General features: G+C 35.8%; 1 protein-coding gene across 1 annotated transcript; it reads left to right on the forward strand.

The window, feature by feature from the left end:
* Positions 1 to 603: 603 nt before the first annotated feature.
* LOC140004999 (replication protein A 70 kDa DNA-binding subunit D-like) lies at positions 604 to 4,022 on the forward strand. Its single transcript, XM_072045077.1, has 8 exons — positions 604 to 867; positions 940 to 1,024; positions 1,099 to 1,223; positions 1,346 to 1,424; positions 1,530 to 1,659; positions 1,729 to 1,885; positions 3,172 to 3,292; positions 3,384 to 4,022. Exons 1-7 carry the CDS (start codon positions 615 to 617, stop codon positions 3,180 to 3,182), a joined length of 840 nt encoding a protein of 279 aa, XP_071901178.1. The 5' UTR covers positions 604 to 614; the 3' UTR covers positions 3,183 to 3,292; positions 3,384 to 4,022.
* Positions 4,023 to 17,459: the final 13,437 nt, after the last annotated feature.

A 17,459-nucleotide genomic window follows, 5' to 3' on the forward strand; every position in this document is an offset into this window, starting at 1 on the left:
TATGTATGAAATACCTCCTCAATTCCTTTTGCATCTTGACGAAACTTTACTTTCTTATTTTCTGAGTATGTTACTTCCATGTGGAACATGAGATCTTATTCGTACCTTGGCTTCCATTGCTCTGCCCTTATATTTTGACCTCAATAATCCTTTTTCTTCGCCTTTCCTGCAGTAATATTATACTGTTATCCTTGTTATTAGGTTGATAGAACGCAATCAGAAAATGAATCACAGATATAATCAACATAATAGTCACTGAACTTATTTCCAATCTTTTACATGCATAATGATGCTGTGTGATTCATTTTTCCAAGATACTTATCACCTTTCCAAGATACTGGTTTAGGCATATTGCTTGGGTAGAATAAAAAGCTTAAACTTGGTTATGCTGTAGTTTCATTGACCAAGTCCATGAACATAGCAGTAACTTGTGCTTGTGCTAAATACTTTGTCTCCTGTAAACGACATGTGACGCAATGCCAGCCATTGTACTTTCTACAGAGGTTCTTAAAAATAACTAACCTTGTGCATAGACTTTGAACTGATATATTCCACTACACCATAACCATTCACAAATGAAAACTTTTCTACTTCAGGGAAGAAAAGCACAGGCAATGATATACGGTGGTGACATCCATTTTTTCAAGAGACATTTCCAGCCATTCCGTCGATACTATATCTCCAATGCAAAACTTGAGACAGTCCAGCCCAGATATAGTACTTATACCAATGAATATTGCTGGGTTATTGACAATTCAACCGTTGTGCAGCAAGTTCATGAATCGGAGCCTCCGATGCTACCAGATGTCTTCAACTTCAAACCATATGGCAGAATCTACGAGCACATTGACACAGATGAAGAAATAGGTAACATTTGCCCCCTCTCATATTATTTTATAATACATTCATCCGAATAGACAACCTATCTCTACTACACAGATCTACTTGGAGTTGCTATACATGTTAACCCAAGGGCCATGAGGGGACCAACACCTACCAGGGAAATAATCATAGTCGATGAAAGGTACATATTACATCCATCCCATTAAACAAAATAACATTTGATTTTAAATAAACATGGCTAACTTGTACATGTAGCTCCCAACCTCTTGTCTTGACGCTTTGGGGTGAGCATGAATTTGATGAGGGCCAACAAATAGCTGACATGATCCACACACAACCAATCATTGCTGCTCTAAGAATTAAAGCAACCTCCTATCATAGTAAGTCTATTCATTTGACTACAGTAATGCTTCTGATTCTCACTATTACATACCGTTGAATATGTTAGGCCCATATTCACCCCAAATATTAATGAAATAAAACTATTCTCTGTGACACATAGCTTTGAACCTATCAACCAAGTTTGCAACTTGTATCTTGATCAATCCTCCGACTACTCAAGCAAATGCGCTTCGTACTTGGTAATGTCAACCTCTAACATCCAGCATAAACTAATAAATGACCTATTCTTAAAGGTCAAACTTTACATCATACCTCCATTACCTAATACATTTTGCCACTTGCAGGTCAAGCAAAAATCAAGAAGCATTCCTGAAATTCATTGCAGAACGAACATATGCAGATCGCTTAAACCTCCTCCCAGCTCCAGTTGATGATACAGTTGTCACTATCAAAAGCTTGACAACTACAAATACGGTAACCATATAATCTGCAATACTCATGCAATTTAAAAACCATCTAAACAGCTGTACACCAATTGAACAGAAGCGACCATACTGGATAAGGGGAATACCAAACCTACTTGACCGGAGCCAGAAAATGTGGTACAATGCATGCCCTATCTGCTACAAGTACCTTAGAGCACGGCCGAACTTGGAATTTGACTGCACGTCATGCCACAAACGCATTCGTGTCAGCCCAGGTATATATACTTTTCTACACAGTTACCTTCTTCCAACTTCATCATTTAAAATCACCAGCAAACAAACAGCAAAAAATAGCCCAAATGAATTACAACAATGATAGATGAGTTCTGTAATAAGTTTCACTTTTTTATTCTTATGCCTTGGGAGAACATATGCTGTGCTTCTTTTCTGTTCCATTTTGCTTGACATCACCTGGTTCATTCTCTTTGCCCGTGAAATCTGGTCATTTTCTCTCCTTTTTTCCATCTTTTCCCATTATCTGGTTCCCCCCCCCCAAAACAACAAAAAACTCCTTTCTTATCATAATAATAGCTTGCTTGACTTCCTTACCTTCATTTTTTTCATTTTATTTTCTGAATTTCCATTTTCTGAATTCCGATATTCAGCAAACTTGATCTATTATAATTATGGTCATGCATACATTTTTGAGCAACTTATATTGCCAACATGTTGAGCATATGAGCTATGTGACACTCTTATTTGTGAATCTCTTAATGTGTTCAATTTAGGCAAATCATTTGATTAGATAATGTGGCTCATGCTATCTTGTTTTCGTTTCTATAATTCCAGAAGTTTGTACATTTTGGAATTTGGTATCAAGTGAATGTGAATTTTGAACCAAATTAGTCTTAATTTGATAAACGATATCTCGGACTTATTAATGGGTTTATTGGCTATCTTACTCTGTGAACGATAAATGTCAATAAATTCTTATTTGTTGGTTGAAATATCAGCGAGTTGGAACTGCAAGACTAAAGCCTGGTATGTCTAGACATGTTTCTGGATTAAATAGGGAGAGGAGATAAAAATGTTTCTGGATTCATTTGGCTCTTAAATAATGAATGATGTCACTCAGTTTCCCTTACATTAAGCATGCATATACAAATTATAGTGCAGGCAATGTATTTGTCACAACTAAATTTACTGGTTACAAGAGCCAAATGATTCTAAGGCTTTGTAATGCTCCAGAAATGCAACTCAAAATATTTTTCCCTCTTCTCATTCTCATGTTTCAAAAACTCATAACTCATTTTAGTTTCACTGAAATGGATTGAAGGTTTTCTAAGTTATGCAGACTTACAGAGAAAGAGTTTTGTTAAGCCTACATTTTGTTAATCTGCTGCTTTTGAGGGACCCATTTTGTTATTCATAGTACTCATTTATAATGTGGATCTGAAGTTACCGCACTTATACTGGAGAAATTGTGCACAATATGTCCTCATGTTCCATATTAAGTAGTTTAAGTGGTTCCTTCATATCTTTTTCCCCCTTATGTAAACAGGTGCAGACTGACGGTACAACTTATAGATCACACCGGCTCAATCACCCTTGATCTCAACGGCAATGATGCTGAGCAACTGCTACCTTTCACTATCGCTGAAATCCAAAAGCAAGAGATACAGGTACAAAGACAAATGGCCCCTTAAACACAACTCAAACTCACTAAATTAATCCATTATTCGCTTATCTTTAAACTTTCATAATCCATTACAGAACAAGCTGGACTGTACCACCATTGAGGATTTTATCAAACAAAACAACCTGGTCTGTTTGGTAAAGAAGACTCAAAATACGTACAATTCAGCTGCTGCAGACAAATATATTGCTATCATTGCTCACATCAGGAACTCAACTCCTGAAGAACTTGCTGTCATATCAAAGTACACTACAAACTATGCAACCACATCAGCATCCTGGAACTCTGGTAGTGCAACAAGCTTAGCTGAAGTAGCAGAAAAAACAGGCCGCATCTCTCAAGGAACTGCAATAGATGTCGCAATGACAGAAATGGAGACGAGGAAAAGAGCTGGCCCACCCAATTTCGACAACTCATCTTCCACAAAGTCCAGCGAAGGAACCAGTGATGCATCACCTGCACAACAAGAGGATGGAACCACCAAGAAGCAACGCAACTGAGAACTTAAGGCTGCCCTATTCAACTATCTAAACTCGTCTACTACTACTACTATAACTAAATAAGGGACTCCATAGAGCCAAAACTACTGCATTTACCATATCTCCAATCTTCCCTTCATGCACTATTACTACTGGCCTCATTCTCTTACTTTATGGATTTCTTTATGGATTATATCTGGTTTGCAATGGTAACTGCTTCTCATTATTTGATGGCTATATCTTCTTGCAATGTTAACATGGCAACAAACCTCCTTCCCCAGAGGCACCAACATTCTTATCTGCCTATACAGTTGAACCACTGTATTGTGGATGTAGGTACTCCACAAATCAACCTCCTTCCTCACAGGCACCAAACACCTGCGCGATGCGCGGGCCCTTCCCCCCTAGTTAAATAGATATGGATTGGTTTATATTTTTTGGACTTTTAGCCTCCATTTATTAATAGAATAATTCATTTTTTTGTAAAATAAATAAAATTTTAGTTGATTAAATGAATGTTTCTTTGAATTATAAATATAGTTGATAAATTAATAATTTATTAATTCTATTAATACAATTGGTCCTAATGGTATTAATTTATAGAGGTTTTACTGTACATTGAATGTTGTTTATTTAATAATGAATAGATCTTTTTTTTTTCCTCTTTGAGATTTCATATGTTTAAGTGAAATTCAGAATTTATATAGGTCACAGTTGAAGATATTAGATTTAGTGGCATAGTTTGGAATTTAATCAAAATACTGTCTTTATTGCAAATAAGCAAAACGCCTATACGCCTATCTTAAATTCTTAATCATCTGTTATCTTCCTTCTCATTGACTTTTTCTCATCTGCATATTCTTTTTCTCCATACATCACTTCTCTATCTCTTATTTTCTTTTTCAAGTTACGATCTTCTTTCTTTCTAATTCGAAAGTTCTAAAAAATTTTTCCACTTTGCTTCCTGTCCGTCCTCTCCTTCACTATCAACATCCACTCAAAAAAGTAAAGTACCAGAAAAATTTTCAAAGCGTCTAAAATGGATCTAATACCCCTATTTTGTGGACAGAAGTACTTTGTAGTAAACCAAAGAGTCTGAAGTAACACAGTTCCTAATGCCCCTCTTAGGTTATGTTTTCAGAATAGGATCGGGTATTGACTCGGTCGAACTTAGGGGTCAGAGGTCAATGGATTCAATCGGGTTCGATCGGGGTTGAATCGGATGACGTCATAAATAAAAATTATTTAAAAATTAAAATATTATATGTAAAATATATAATAACATGTTAATATTAATAAAGGTATATTCATATATATTTGACGTTTTAAATATATTTAACAAGAAAATACAAATAAATTAGAACAATCAAGTAGCAATTTATATTATTTAATGAGCATTAACAAGTTTAGAATTAAAATTATGGATTTAATTGAAAAATAACACCAAACTTTAAGACAACATTTTATAAAGTATGAAATATTTGAAGTATATTAGTAATTTTTAACAACCTAGGGGTCAAAACATAATATTAAAAATATTTTGACCTTTCAAAAAAATTTTAAAAAAAAAGGGACCGGGTTCATATTTTTTCGGTCAAACCCGATTTTTGACCTAGTTTGACCAAGTTTTTGATTTTCTGATTTTTAGAATTAATTCGGATCAAACAATTGGTTGGTTCTCGGTTCGACCAGCCAAAAAACAGAACTCTTAGGCTCTAATTCACTATTACTCTATAGTCTGTGGTTAAGGAAGACGACAGATTTCTAGACAACTGGTACTACACAAAATGCAGAAACCATGCTAAACCACCAGTGCTTGATCAGACGAACAAAATTTCCTGAAAACACACAAGCTATCCATGATCCAAAGTTGTGTACAATTGACAAAAGTGATGCAGTCAACAAAGAACTCTGATAATTGAAAATTAAAGATTTTCATGATTTTCCTCAAATTTCAACTAGGAACCACAATAGGATTTTATTTAAGTTCATCATAGCTTTAATTTTTAAGAGTTTCTATTGTTTTATGTCATAAGTAGTTTGGTCTTTAAGCAGTAATAGAAATTTCCAAAATATGTCTGTATTGAATCTTTATTCTATTAACTAAGTAATTGCAGTCATCGTTAGAGGGTAAATTCCTAGAAGTTTTTAGAGTTCTACAACTAGCTAATTTCCTACTGAGGATGGAAATAGGAGCCTCTTGGACAGCCTTTTGGTTTATGCATACTTTATGTTGCTATGTTACTCTTTGGAGAGAAATTGATGAATAAGAATTGACTTTTGTTTAGTAATTGACTTATGTCTCCACTTTTCTCTCAAAAGTATTGGGATATCATCGGTCGTGACATGGTGAATGCTGTAACCAGTTTCTTCTACACAGGGAATCTGTTGAGAGCTGTTAATGAAACTCTTATAACTCTGATCCCTAAGATTGATAACCCTCTAAACTTGACTCAGTATAGGCCTATCAGTCTGTGCAACACAACGTATAAAATCATCTCTAAGGTGCTGGCAAATAGGCTGAAAATGGTTCTTAACAAGTGCATCAGTGAGACTCAATCTGCTTTTGTCCCTGGTAGGTAGATTATTGATAATGTTCTTAGTGCACAAGAAGTCATGCATTTTCTAAAAAACAAAAGAAAAGGAAAGGTAGGTTTTATGGACCTGAAGTTGGATATGTCTAAAGCCTACAATAGGGTTGAATGGCAGTTTGTAGGGAGAATGATGATGCGCATGGGCTTCTGCTCCATTTTTGTTCGTTGGATCATGTCCTGTGTTTCTTCTGTGTCTTATTCATTTAACCTAAATGGAGAAAGGGTGGGATTCATCAAAGTCAGTAGAGGGTTGAGACAAGAGAACCCCCTTTCTCCTTACCTTTTCTTGATTTGTGCAGAGGGACTATCTCATATGATCAACAGGGACATGAGCCAAGGAAATATCACAGGAATCAAAATCAGCAAAAGCAGCCCCCAAATTTCGCACTTATTCTTCGCAGATGATTCGCTAATATGCTGTAAAGCAACAGTCCAGGAGGCCAAGCAGGTGAAGGATATCCTATAACTTAGGAGGCTGGTATATCTATAACCAGTGGTGGGTGTCAAACCAGCAAAAATAAAATTCCTAATCTTAAGTCACGAATTAAGTCCACTATGGTACTGGAGCAGGGACTTAGGCTGTGCAATGGGTTACTAGGTTCACCCTGGCGCCAGAGTTTGCTTGATCTAATATACCAAAGTATCTTAATTACATGAAAGATAAAATTCGAATATAGCAGTGAGCAGGGTCGAATCCACAGGGACTTGGGAATTTATTTTGAATGAATGTAACATTAAATAAAAATGGGGGGGGGGGATTGATATGGAACTGTCTAATTTAATTGCTCAAATAAAAATAAGACAATCGCAGATAAAATAAATAACAATAAATATAAAGTAAATTAACGGAAGGAAAATCTCTAGTCAAAGGTATAATCTCCACTAACGGTTCGAATCATTGATCATAGATGCAGAGATAAAATCCTTCATTTACAAATAAACTGGTTATGGTTGTCAACAAGCTCTGACAACCTGCCTAACCTTCCTGATTCGATAACCACAACAAGCTCTGTGGTTATTGCCCTAGCCAATTAAGTAGTCCTAAACACGCTCTTAGGATTTAACCTATTGACAGCATTAATCATTAGACTGGCCACCAATTATAACCAACAAACACACACGCTCGGTTTATTTAGGCTATATCATATATTTCCGCAACAACAACTCAAAAGTTTCTACTACAATTGAATCATGTCACTTGCCACATGCACTAAAATTACCCAACAATTACGGATTGAGCACTCTTAGATGGCTGTTAATTACTCACACAATTAAACAGTGATCAAGTATTTAATTGCAAGAAATAATCATATGCATAAGTGAACAGGAAATATATAAATACTTGCAAATTAAAGAACGTAGGCAAATCAATTCGATCTCACAGTTTTGTCGAACCAAAGCTTCGATTTAACCTCTGACTAGATGAAGAAATTAGCCACTCCTCATAGTTGAATTGCAGCCAAAAGTACTACTCGAGTTCTTAATTGAAAAATGAAAATAAGTTGGGAAAAGGAAGGAAAAACGGGACGGAACAGAATGGCCTGCGTCGATTTTCAGAGTCCTCTCTCCTTTGCCCTTCCGTTTTCTCCTTTTTTTTTTTCTCCTCTTCAGTTGAACCCGAGGTCTTGTTTGACCTAGCGTTCCCCCAGGGTTTCTTTAGCGTTTCATTACTTTTTTTCCAAAAATGGGCCTCGTGTGCAATTGAAACTCAATGGGATGCGGACTTTCTGCTGCATCAGTTGTACTGTTCTTTGCCGTAAACTAACCAAAAGCAAAAACCCAAAACGCTTGCTAACTTGATGCAGTAACAATCATCAACCGAACAGGGCATTGTAGATGAATACTCCTAGATGGTTTCCACACCCCATCATCCCTGATGTAGCAGTTTTCAAGTATCAACTAAGAAACTTGTATCAAGATTTTCTTAATGAAATTTCCTCAATTAGGCTTCAATTTCTCCTTTTCTGCCTCAATTGACTTGAAGTTCCTAGAAATCACACAAAAATTCAAATATAAGTAGAATCTAGCAAATTATCACAACATTTGGTCAAAATAAAGGGAGAAATATTAACAAATAAACTGCCTAATTTGCGCATTAACAACCAGTATCTATATCTATCCAAAAAGTTTTGTAGCAGAGTTCATTCTGCATTGTGCGGTGTCCTGCAGGTAATGGTGATGAAATGTACCATTCACAGCCGCACTAAACTTCTTGGATTAGTCTCCTTAGCAATAGTGTAATGAGGTACATGATCGTAACAGTAAGTAAAGTTGATGAAACGAACAAGAAGAACAAGAGAGAAAACGGAAAGTATGCCAAATGCTATAATACCCTGGTGAGAGCATTGGCAGAGTAGAGAGAATATTTGGCGACAGCTTTCTGCATTGCTGTCACAAAGCAATATCCTGACTTCACTCCGTTCAGTGGCACTGTGGTTTTTAGCCCCATTACCACGAAAACCACCCTCACTCTTTATGACATTTTTTCCCCTATTCATTGCATGTAATGCATACACCTCACCTAATAGAAGCCTTGAGCAACAATTTAAGCATCGCAGAGAGCTTATAAATAATGCCAATCCAACAACTCCACATGCATGTCTGTAAAATATCTTGATTTTTTCTACACTTTCAGGGATAGCAGAGCAGTGAAAAAACATATATCCTATAAATTGTCCAACAAGAGTTTGGTCTGCCAAATCCTTCCTGTACGCCTAATTGAATTTCAATGACTAGAACGTGCCAGATATTTATCTTCTCTAGGTGATACTGTTTTGAGTTTGACTACATTTACATGATTTCAAGGCAAGAATCAAATGACTTAAGAAGCAATATCTGGATAATGAACTTGATAGTTGCTGTAATTCACTATGGTAGGAACACAAGCTTAGCACTGTGCATTTCAAGCATACTCATTCTACCATGCAAAGAAATGAACTCATTATGCAATCGTGCCAGCTTAAAGCATAAACAAGTTTAAAAGAATAATCTATACTCTCAGTTTGTACTTTTCAGAGAGACTTTTACATAACTAAAACTGCACCTTTGGCTGGAATCGAAAAAAATCTAGCAGCAATCATAATACTCAGTTCACCTCTTATACACCTTTTGGAGCAGTTAAAATGCCATTGCACTGTGATACGAGAGAACAAAGTTTCCAAGAGCTGGTTGTTGTTGACAGCTAATTCATTGACAAGCCTAAATCCTGTGCAGTGGTTTGGATTAGACTGTTGTTTCTCAATGATATTCCTCTTTGACTTACTATTAGATAACAACAGAAGAAACTTGCAAACCACATAATGAAGACTGTCTTCTTTTACTTCTGTATTAATTACATGACAGTTTCTTTTCCTTACCTACTTGAGATTTAACAGTTGGAGGAAAGACAAACTAAGCAAGCACATATAATGCCTAAACCTGAAATCAAGACTATTAAGGGAGTCTAATGATCTTATCAGTCGTGTCAGATTATACCGTAATAAGCACAAGCCTTTTATCAACGTGGGACAGTATAGTACTTTTAGAGTTTCTTATTATTCCTATGTTGTCCTCAATCTGATGGAGACCTGCATCTATAACTTCGAGCATTTATAGATGCTAATACCTTAATAATACCTTAATTATGCCATTTCCTGGATAACAGATTTTGTTTCATTAACATGAAGAAAGCCAGCTACTGCCTTCTTCTGCTTAAGCTTAACCAATGTTCTACTTATGCTTTCCCAATTGTGGTAAGCAAAATCAGTTATGCAGGCAATTAAAGCTATTACCATCTAGGGAAGGCGAAAGGCAACTGATAACATGATCAGACAATAGAATATTATCTTATATAATTATTATTAATTATTATCTTAACTTATTATCTATTATCTATATTATTTATTAATTACTATATTAAAAGCCGGATGAGTCTTGGCATTGAAGGGTGTAAGCATTTTTTTCATCTTGGTTTTTGTTGTGCCCATATTACATTCATCTTTCAGTTAGAATTGTTACATTTTAATTGTTATAGTAACTAAAAATATGAAACATTCCAATTGATTAAATCTCAATAATAATGGTAATTAAAATGAAAAACTCCCCATTAAAATTATTTAGGACCCTTACTCTCCATCTCCAATCTTACGTAAGTCAAAGTTTCTTATCTGAAGCAATTTTTACTCAAAATAGTGTAACCAGTTGCATTAGCCATGATTTTAAGATTGTAAAAAATGTTAATATAAAAAATAGCTGCTCTTAGAACAAAAGAGAAATATATAAGAACAAAAGAGTCCATATTCATTTAAAAATTTTTGATATGAATATCAAGAGATAGATGTATAATTATGTGCTTTTTATCAGTATGAAGAAATACTCAAAGAAAAGCAAAAATTAAAGAATCCAACTATTTCTATTAAATTGAATGCCAATTAACAATTGAATAGCCAATCTAAAATAATTAAGCAGTATAAATCATTTACATTATTTATTATCCTCAACAACACTTAGAAAAAATGTAAATAAACCGAATTCAACAATACATCTCACATTATTCAATTCAAATTCACAAAACAAAAAAATTGAAAAGTTCAATTGGAAAGATATAAAATAGAATAATTAAATATTCATGTGAAGTTGGATATGAGCATAGTTCATATATTTTATTCTTAAATAATTAATTCATTCTAATTGTATAATTGCATTTTGTTTAACTTAGCAAGGAAAAAAAATAACATTCAAAATGTTGATACAAATTTTTTCAATTGTTAAAATTTGTTGATTTCATCGTAAACTTAAGGGAAAATGGCCATTTTCGTTCCTAAACTTTTTTTTAGAGTCGATTTAGTCCTTAACTTTTATTTCTAACCAATTTAATACATAAACTTAATTTTCAGATCCAATTAAGGACTTCTATGGCGGCGCCACCACCTAAAAGCAATTTATCTCCTAACTTAAACGTTAAACAAGGGCATTTTTGGAAACTTCAGATTATCTCCTGTCCGACAGCAGCAACAGCAGCTACTTCTTGATTTTGTTCTTCTTGCTGTGCTGCTGCTACGGAGCAGGCATTCATCTTCTCATCCCTGGCCGAAGCAGAAGACAGACAAGGGGTCTTTTTATCAAGAGGAGGAGACCTTTTTCCTCCTCTAGATCTAGACACAACAGCCCTGCTGCCACCGCCACCGCCACCGCCACCACTGGTTGGCGGAGACTTGTTGCCAACAAGTCACGATCGCTCTTCCAAATTCCGCCTGTTCATGGCCCAAAAGTCACAAAGATGTTTCAAGTTTTTTTTTTATATAGAGCCGAGCAAGACAGGTGATGACACTTGTTGATTTTGGTTGGTTGAAAAAAAAAATCAAAGAATCTCAAGTCTGCTACTACAGAAAAGCAAAGGAGAGTTGTTTCCGTAGTCACAATATATATTGTAAGTAAGTAGTACTTTATTACGTTTAGTGGTATTGCAGATAAATCAAGGGCAGGGCAGGCAACAGAAAGTACCCTCTTTTAATCCCCACCTAAAAAGAAGAAAAGCACATACAAACCAGCCACATACTAATATTCAAAGCAGGTACTTGCTGCCATCATAACACCATGGGATACTAATATTCAAAGCAGGTACTTGCTGCTTACTAATATTCAAATGGGCGTCTGAGTCTGGGGTGGTTTTGAAATGGTTTGCAATTGAACTAGAATCATGGGATCTGTAGTGGTAGAAATTTATGGACCTCAAACGTTGGGGTGGTTTTGAAATGGTTTGCAATTGAACTAGAATCATGGGATCTGTAGTGGTAGAAATTTATGGACCTCAAACGTTGGAGAACAGAGGGTGATCTAGCAAGCTTGGGTTGTTGAGGATGAAGATCATTTTGGGAGTTTTGCTGGTGCTGATGGTTGTGGTGCTGTTTCTGGTTAGCTAAAGTCGAACTAATTGCAGTGGTACCAATCATGAGATTGAGGAGAACAAAGAAAACATCAGGAGTAAACCAGCTGTTCATGGATGCCCAGATCGAAGGTATAGTGATTGACACAGATTCCTCAAACATCGTGCAACTTTTGTTCTTCAGAAATGGAGGGCTGGAATATTGAGGGCTGGAATATTGGGAACCCACTCGCCTGCATTTACAGATTTCCTCTTCTACTTTCTCAATTACAATGTAAACTCAAAGGTGGATGAAAAGAGAAGGATAAAAGGAGGAGGAGGAGGAGGTGGTGGTGCTGGTGATGGAGGTTGACAGTGAAAAGGAGATAATTTAAAGTTTTCAAAAATGCCCTTGTTTAACGTTGAATTAGGAGATAAATTGCTTTTAAGTGGTGGCACCGCCACAGAAGTCTTTAATTGGATCCAAAAATTAATTTTATGTATTAAATTGGCCAGAAATAAAAGTTAGGAACTAAATCAACTCTAAAAAAAAGTTTATGGACGAAAATGGCTATTTTCCCTAAACTTAACCATGGGTTTATATTTAAGTAAAACAAGAGGCACATCTAAACTCTGGCCAGTAAATGAGCTTGCCAAGAGGTGAAGGAAGGGTGAGTGTGATGAAAATAGTTAGAATGATAAAATCTAACAAGCCATTTTATTTACTCTAATAGCTCTCTAGCAATTGATTTTATGACTTAAGTCCTTACTTTTCTAATAATTATGAATTCTATTTACAAGGCTCACACTTAGACATGTGTACATGTATTTCCTGTTTGACAAAATCTTTTGCATAACATTAGAAAAATAATATTATGATTTAGAAAAAATAACCTGTTTCATCCCTCACATTTCATAAAAATATTCTTTTCATCCCTCACATTTAAAACGAAACAAATTGGTCCTTCACATTTAAAAACCTATGCTTTTACATCTTAAAAATAAACTCTTAGTTATAAATCAAACCATCTAATCTAACAACCCGACTACAAATTTTGGAGATAGAATTGATAGATCACTTGCAAAAACATATTTCCAACAAATAAATTAAAATAATTAAAAAATCTTAATTAAAACCCATTTGTTTCTTCAAAAGAACGAAATAGTGCTAAAGCTCTCAAGCACTAAACCCTTAGACATATTCCTCAGTTTTGTTACAACATAAGGGCAAGCTCAGGGAATGATTTATACCAAAAGGGGAAAGCTTATGCATGATAGATTCATTGTACAAGTAGCTGTTGGCTAACCATAAATGATGATGATTGTATTATTACTTTGATAAGCTAAATAAACAGAGAGCTTGCATCCTTTTTACCAAAATAGATCTTTGACAACATTCAGTTACAGCTGTTCTGAAACATGGGAGAACAAAGTCAAGGGGTGCCACCCCTTATACCAAATTAGAGTAGTGTTACCACTATATTATTTTGACCTGCCTATGATAATCTTGCAATGAAAGTACAGTAAAAATTTTGCAGGTAAAGAGCTCCAAGGACTTTCTTGCAAATCTTCTCCAGTCCTTTTCCAGGATTTATTGATGTGTCTACAACATCATAGGTTTCTGAGGAATAAGTGAAGTGATTTGTCTAACATATGTAAGCTAAGTGTTAATTGTTGTAAAACAACCAGAATTAGGAATTATACAGTGGAATCACATATACAAGATTAGAGTCATTCTAAATTTTGCACAAGTTCAAAAGCTCGTACAGTAGTTAAGTGATCCTTCCTATATATATATATATATATATATATATATATATATATATATATATATATATATATCACAAAGTGAAATCCTAGCTTAAGTAATTGAAATAGCGGATTGAATTTTGTGATAAACAAGTAATATAGGATATGTATCTAGGCAACCAAGAAAGATAGGACTGGAGAACTCTTTCAAAATCAGTAATCAGAACAATAGCTTTACAGAGACCACTTGGATTCCTGCCATTTTTAGAAGTGGTACTTTAGAGCCATTTTTCTGACTAAGCATGGTGCTCTGAAATTCCCTTCTTGGATCTTTATGCTAAATGAAGTTAACATAACATCTAGACAGTGAAAAAAATGTTTCCAACGACCCACAATCAGTTTAATCAAAATATCTTTGACTGCACTCTAGGTAAAGTATGAAGACTCATGATGCTTGAGTTTACATGCATGTGTAGCACAGCCGGTTAAAAAGTTTGGCCTGCCCAATTCTTGGGGTATACCTAATTGTTAGGTACTAGTAGAGCAACAAGTTGCTCGCACGCGGTGGTAAAATTTAATCATGCCCAAGATTTAGAGTGAATGGTTAAAAACGCTACTAAATTATTAAGTATGACACCGGTCAGTCATCAAACCTTTTTTGTGACCACAAAGATCACTAAACTGGTACAAACGAGCCACTGAAGTCATTTTGTTAAATTCTACCAATAAAACAACGGATAAATCATTGAAATTCAATGACATTTTTGGCAAAATGACCACCAGCTCTACCAGCTGTTTTATTAGTAGAATTTGGCAAAATGATCTCGTTGGTCCTTTTTTGCTAGTTTAGTAACTTTTTATGGCCACTAAAGAAGTTTAATGACTGACTCGTACCATAGTTAATAGTTTAGTAACTTTTTTGCGTATTCACTTCAAGATTTAATGGCACTGACGAATGCTATATATAAAATTGTAGCTTGCAAACTGTTGTTTAAATTAGTGATAGTTTTAAATGTTGGCCTCAAATTTAATTCTGGTGGACTACATTGAGTGATCATGTGAGGCTATGATTGGGAAATAATGTGCAAATAACTGGATCAGGAGTTTTCCAAATGAAAAGAAGACGTGAACCTGATTACAGTATTTAAATGCTGCACAAAAATTGTGCATTAGATAAGTTTAAGTTGTAATGAACCAAAGATATGCCTTATCTATTTACTTGTGGAGTTCATCTAGAAGTCTTTCTTAGCAACTGCCAGAAAATACATTGCTCGTTCAAGGAAGAAGCGGTTGGCGTACAATGGATCGGAGATGCCTTTCTATCTGTCCGGCTATCCAGTTAATCTTGAAGTCTGCCTTTCGCAGGGTGCTAGAGAGTACGAGCCTTGGCATTGGTAAGTTGTAAGCAATTTTTTTATCTTAGGTTTTGTTGTACTCATATTACCCCCATCTTCCAATTATAATTATTACATTTTAATTGTGGTAGTAATTAAGAATATGAAACATTCCAAATCATTAAATCTCAATAATAATGATAATTAAAATGAAAAACTCCCTATTAAAATTATTTAGCCACCCTTACACACTCCATCTCCAATTTGGGAAAATAGCCAATTTAGTTCCTAAATTTTTTTTTCCGTCGATTTAGTCCCTATATATTATTTACAGTCAATTTAATTCTTAAATTTCTATTTCGGTTTCAATCAAGGAACTCGGCGGCGGCGTCACCCGCATAATTTCCATCATGCTCCTAATCGAGAAACCCAAAAGGGGTATTTTAGGGATTTCAATGTTGGGGACTGCCTCTCTCCTACTCTTCCTCGAGTCAACAATGGCAACCCGCATATCTATAAAAATAAATGACACACCCAGTTCCACCAGGAGGACGCCATAAACCCCAAGCTTTCTTTCTCTCTCATGCCCCAAAACACACGGTACAACATCAGACAAAGGCACCAATTTCATCCTCATAAAAAACTTGAAAAACTCACACTGATCATCCATTTGCCCAAATAAATATATCCCTATCAGTTGAGCCAATGCATCCCTTACAGCCCATCTCATTAAAACAAATTCAAACAGCCTTCTTATCCCCAAATGTTATCCATCCCAAATAGCCTTGAAAAAGTTCTTGGATTTCCCTAACAAATCATTCGAAACCTGATAAAATACAATTCCATTGACCCAGCTGTAAGTAACCAAGAATGCCAAGATCACGTACCCATATGCAGCCGATAAAATCCCACCTTGGGGCCAGATGAGAAGTGGGGTTTGAGAGAGGGGTGTGGCCGGCTCTTGTGCCTTGTAATATGTGTAGAAATGGCTGAACCAGCTGTTGAGTTGACTTCGAGGTATCCAGAATTCGTCGGGAGTGCTTCTTTTGGGAGGAGATCGAGAGAGGTGCCTGACCGCTGTAGATAGTGGAGGGTGGTGAGGAAGAGGAGGAGTTTGAGGAGGTTGCGATTGTGAAATGGAATTACTGACTCCATTTGAGTTTGAGAAAGTCAAAAACTGTTCTGTTCGACAAAGCTGGCAGCGTTTTGGATAATTTGGATTCCTCACTTGTTGGGTTGTTGGATAAGAATATTCATCAATTATTCATCACTAATTGAACATTTCAATCTTGAGGACAAGATTAATTGAAGGGAGAGCAATTGTCATGGAGCAGAAGTTAGCTAAGAGAAGCTGAAAGCGTGAATTAAGTACCGCGCCTTCAAGTAAGAAGCTTCAAGCAAACGGCAGGCGTGGAATATGGGCTCATGCCTTTATGAAGTAAAGAAGACACGCGAAATAAAGAAGATTGCAGGAGGAAGCGTGAAATCAGAATCACGCCTTTCCTGGGAATAAGCTCAAGCAACGTGAACTTCTGAGCAAGTGGCTACAACAGATTCTGTTAAGCATCACATGGCCGAGCTGGATTAGGAAAATGACAAAGGAGCTGGTCATTAGCTATCTCTATATAAAGATAGGATCCGTAGTGGAAGGATGGCATATTTTTGTTAGCTATTGTAAGGGATCATTCCCTGAGCCTTTTTCTCTTTCTGTTTCCTTCATTCTGTCATTTCCTTTCCTCTTCCCGCCAATTCTGTAATCTACTTGTTTGATCAATACCAATATCAATTCATTGACTATTCATCTGTTGTTATTAATTTTCCCTGTTATTTAGTCTTTTGTTCTGCGCTAGTCTCATAAATCAATCCAGCGGAAGCTGGTCTGTTGCATGGTTACTGTTCGATACCATTACAGTGGTATTAGAGCTAGCTACAAGCCATTAGGACATGACTAAGAATCAGGAGGAAGCTCTGAGAAGGGAACTCACTGAGTTGGGGAGTGTGGTGAGGACTTTTGCCAATAAAAATGATGGGGTAGAACAGTCTGTGAGGGCAATGGAGCATAGACAGGAGAGCACAGATAGAGCCATAAAAAATTTAGATCAGAAATACGAGGGGATGATGAACATGATGGTTCAGATCATGGCCAAACTAAATG

The sequence above is a fragment of the Coffea arabica genome, chromosome 4c (genome assembly GCF_036785885.1).
Source record: "Coffea arabica cultivar ET-39 chromosome 4c, Coffea Arabica ET-39 HiFi, whole genome shotgun sequence".
In the NCBI taxonomy this organism is placed as follows: domain Eukaryota; kingdom Viridiplantae; phylum Streptophyta; class Magnoliopsida; order Gentianales; family Rubiaceae; genus Coffea; species Coffea arabica.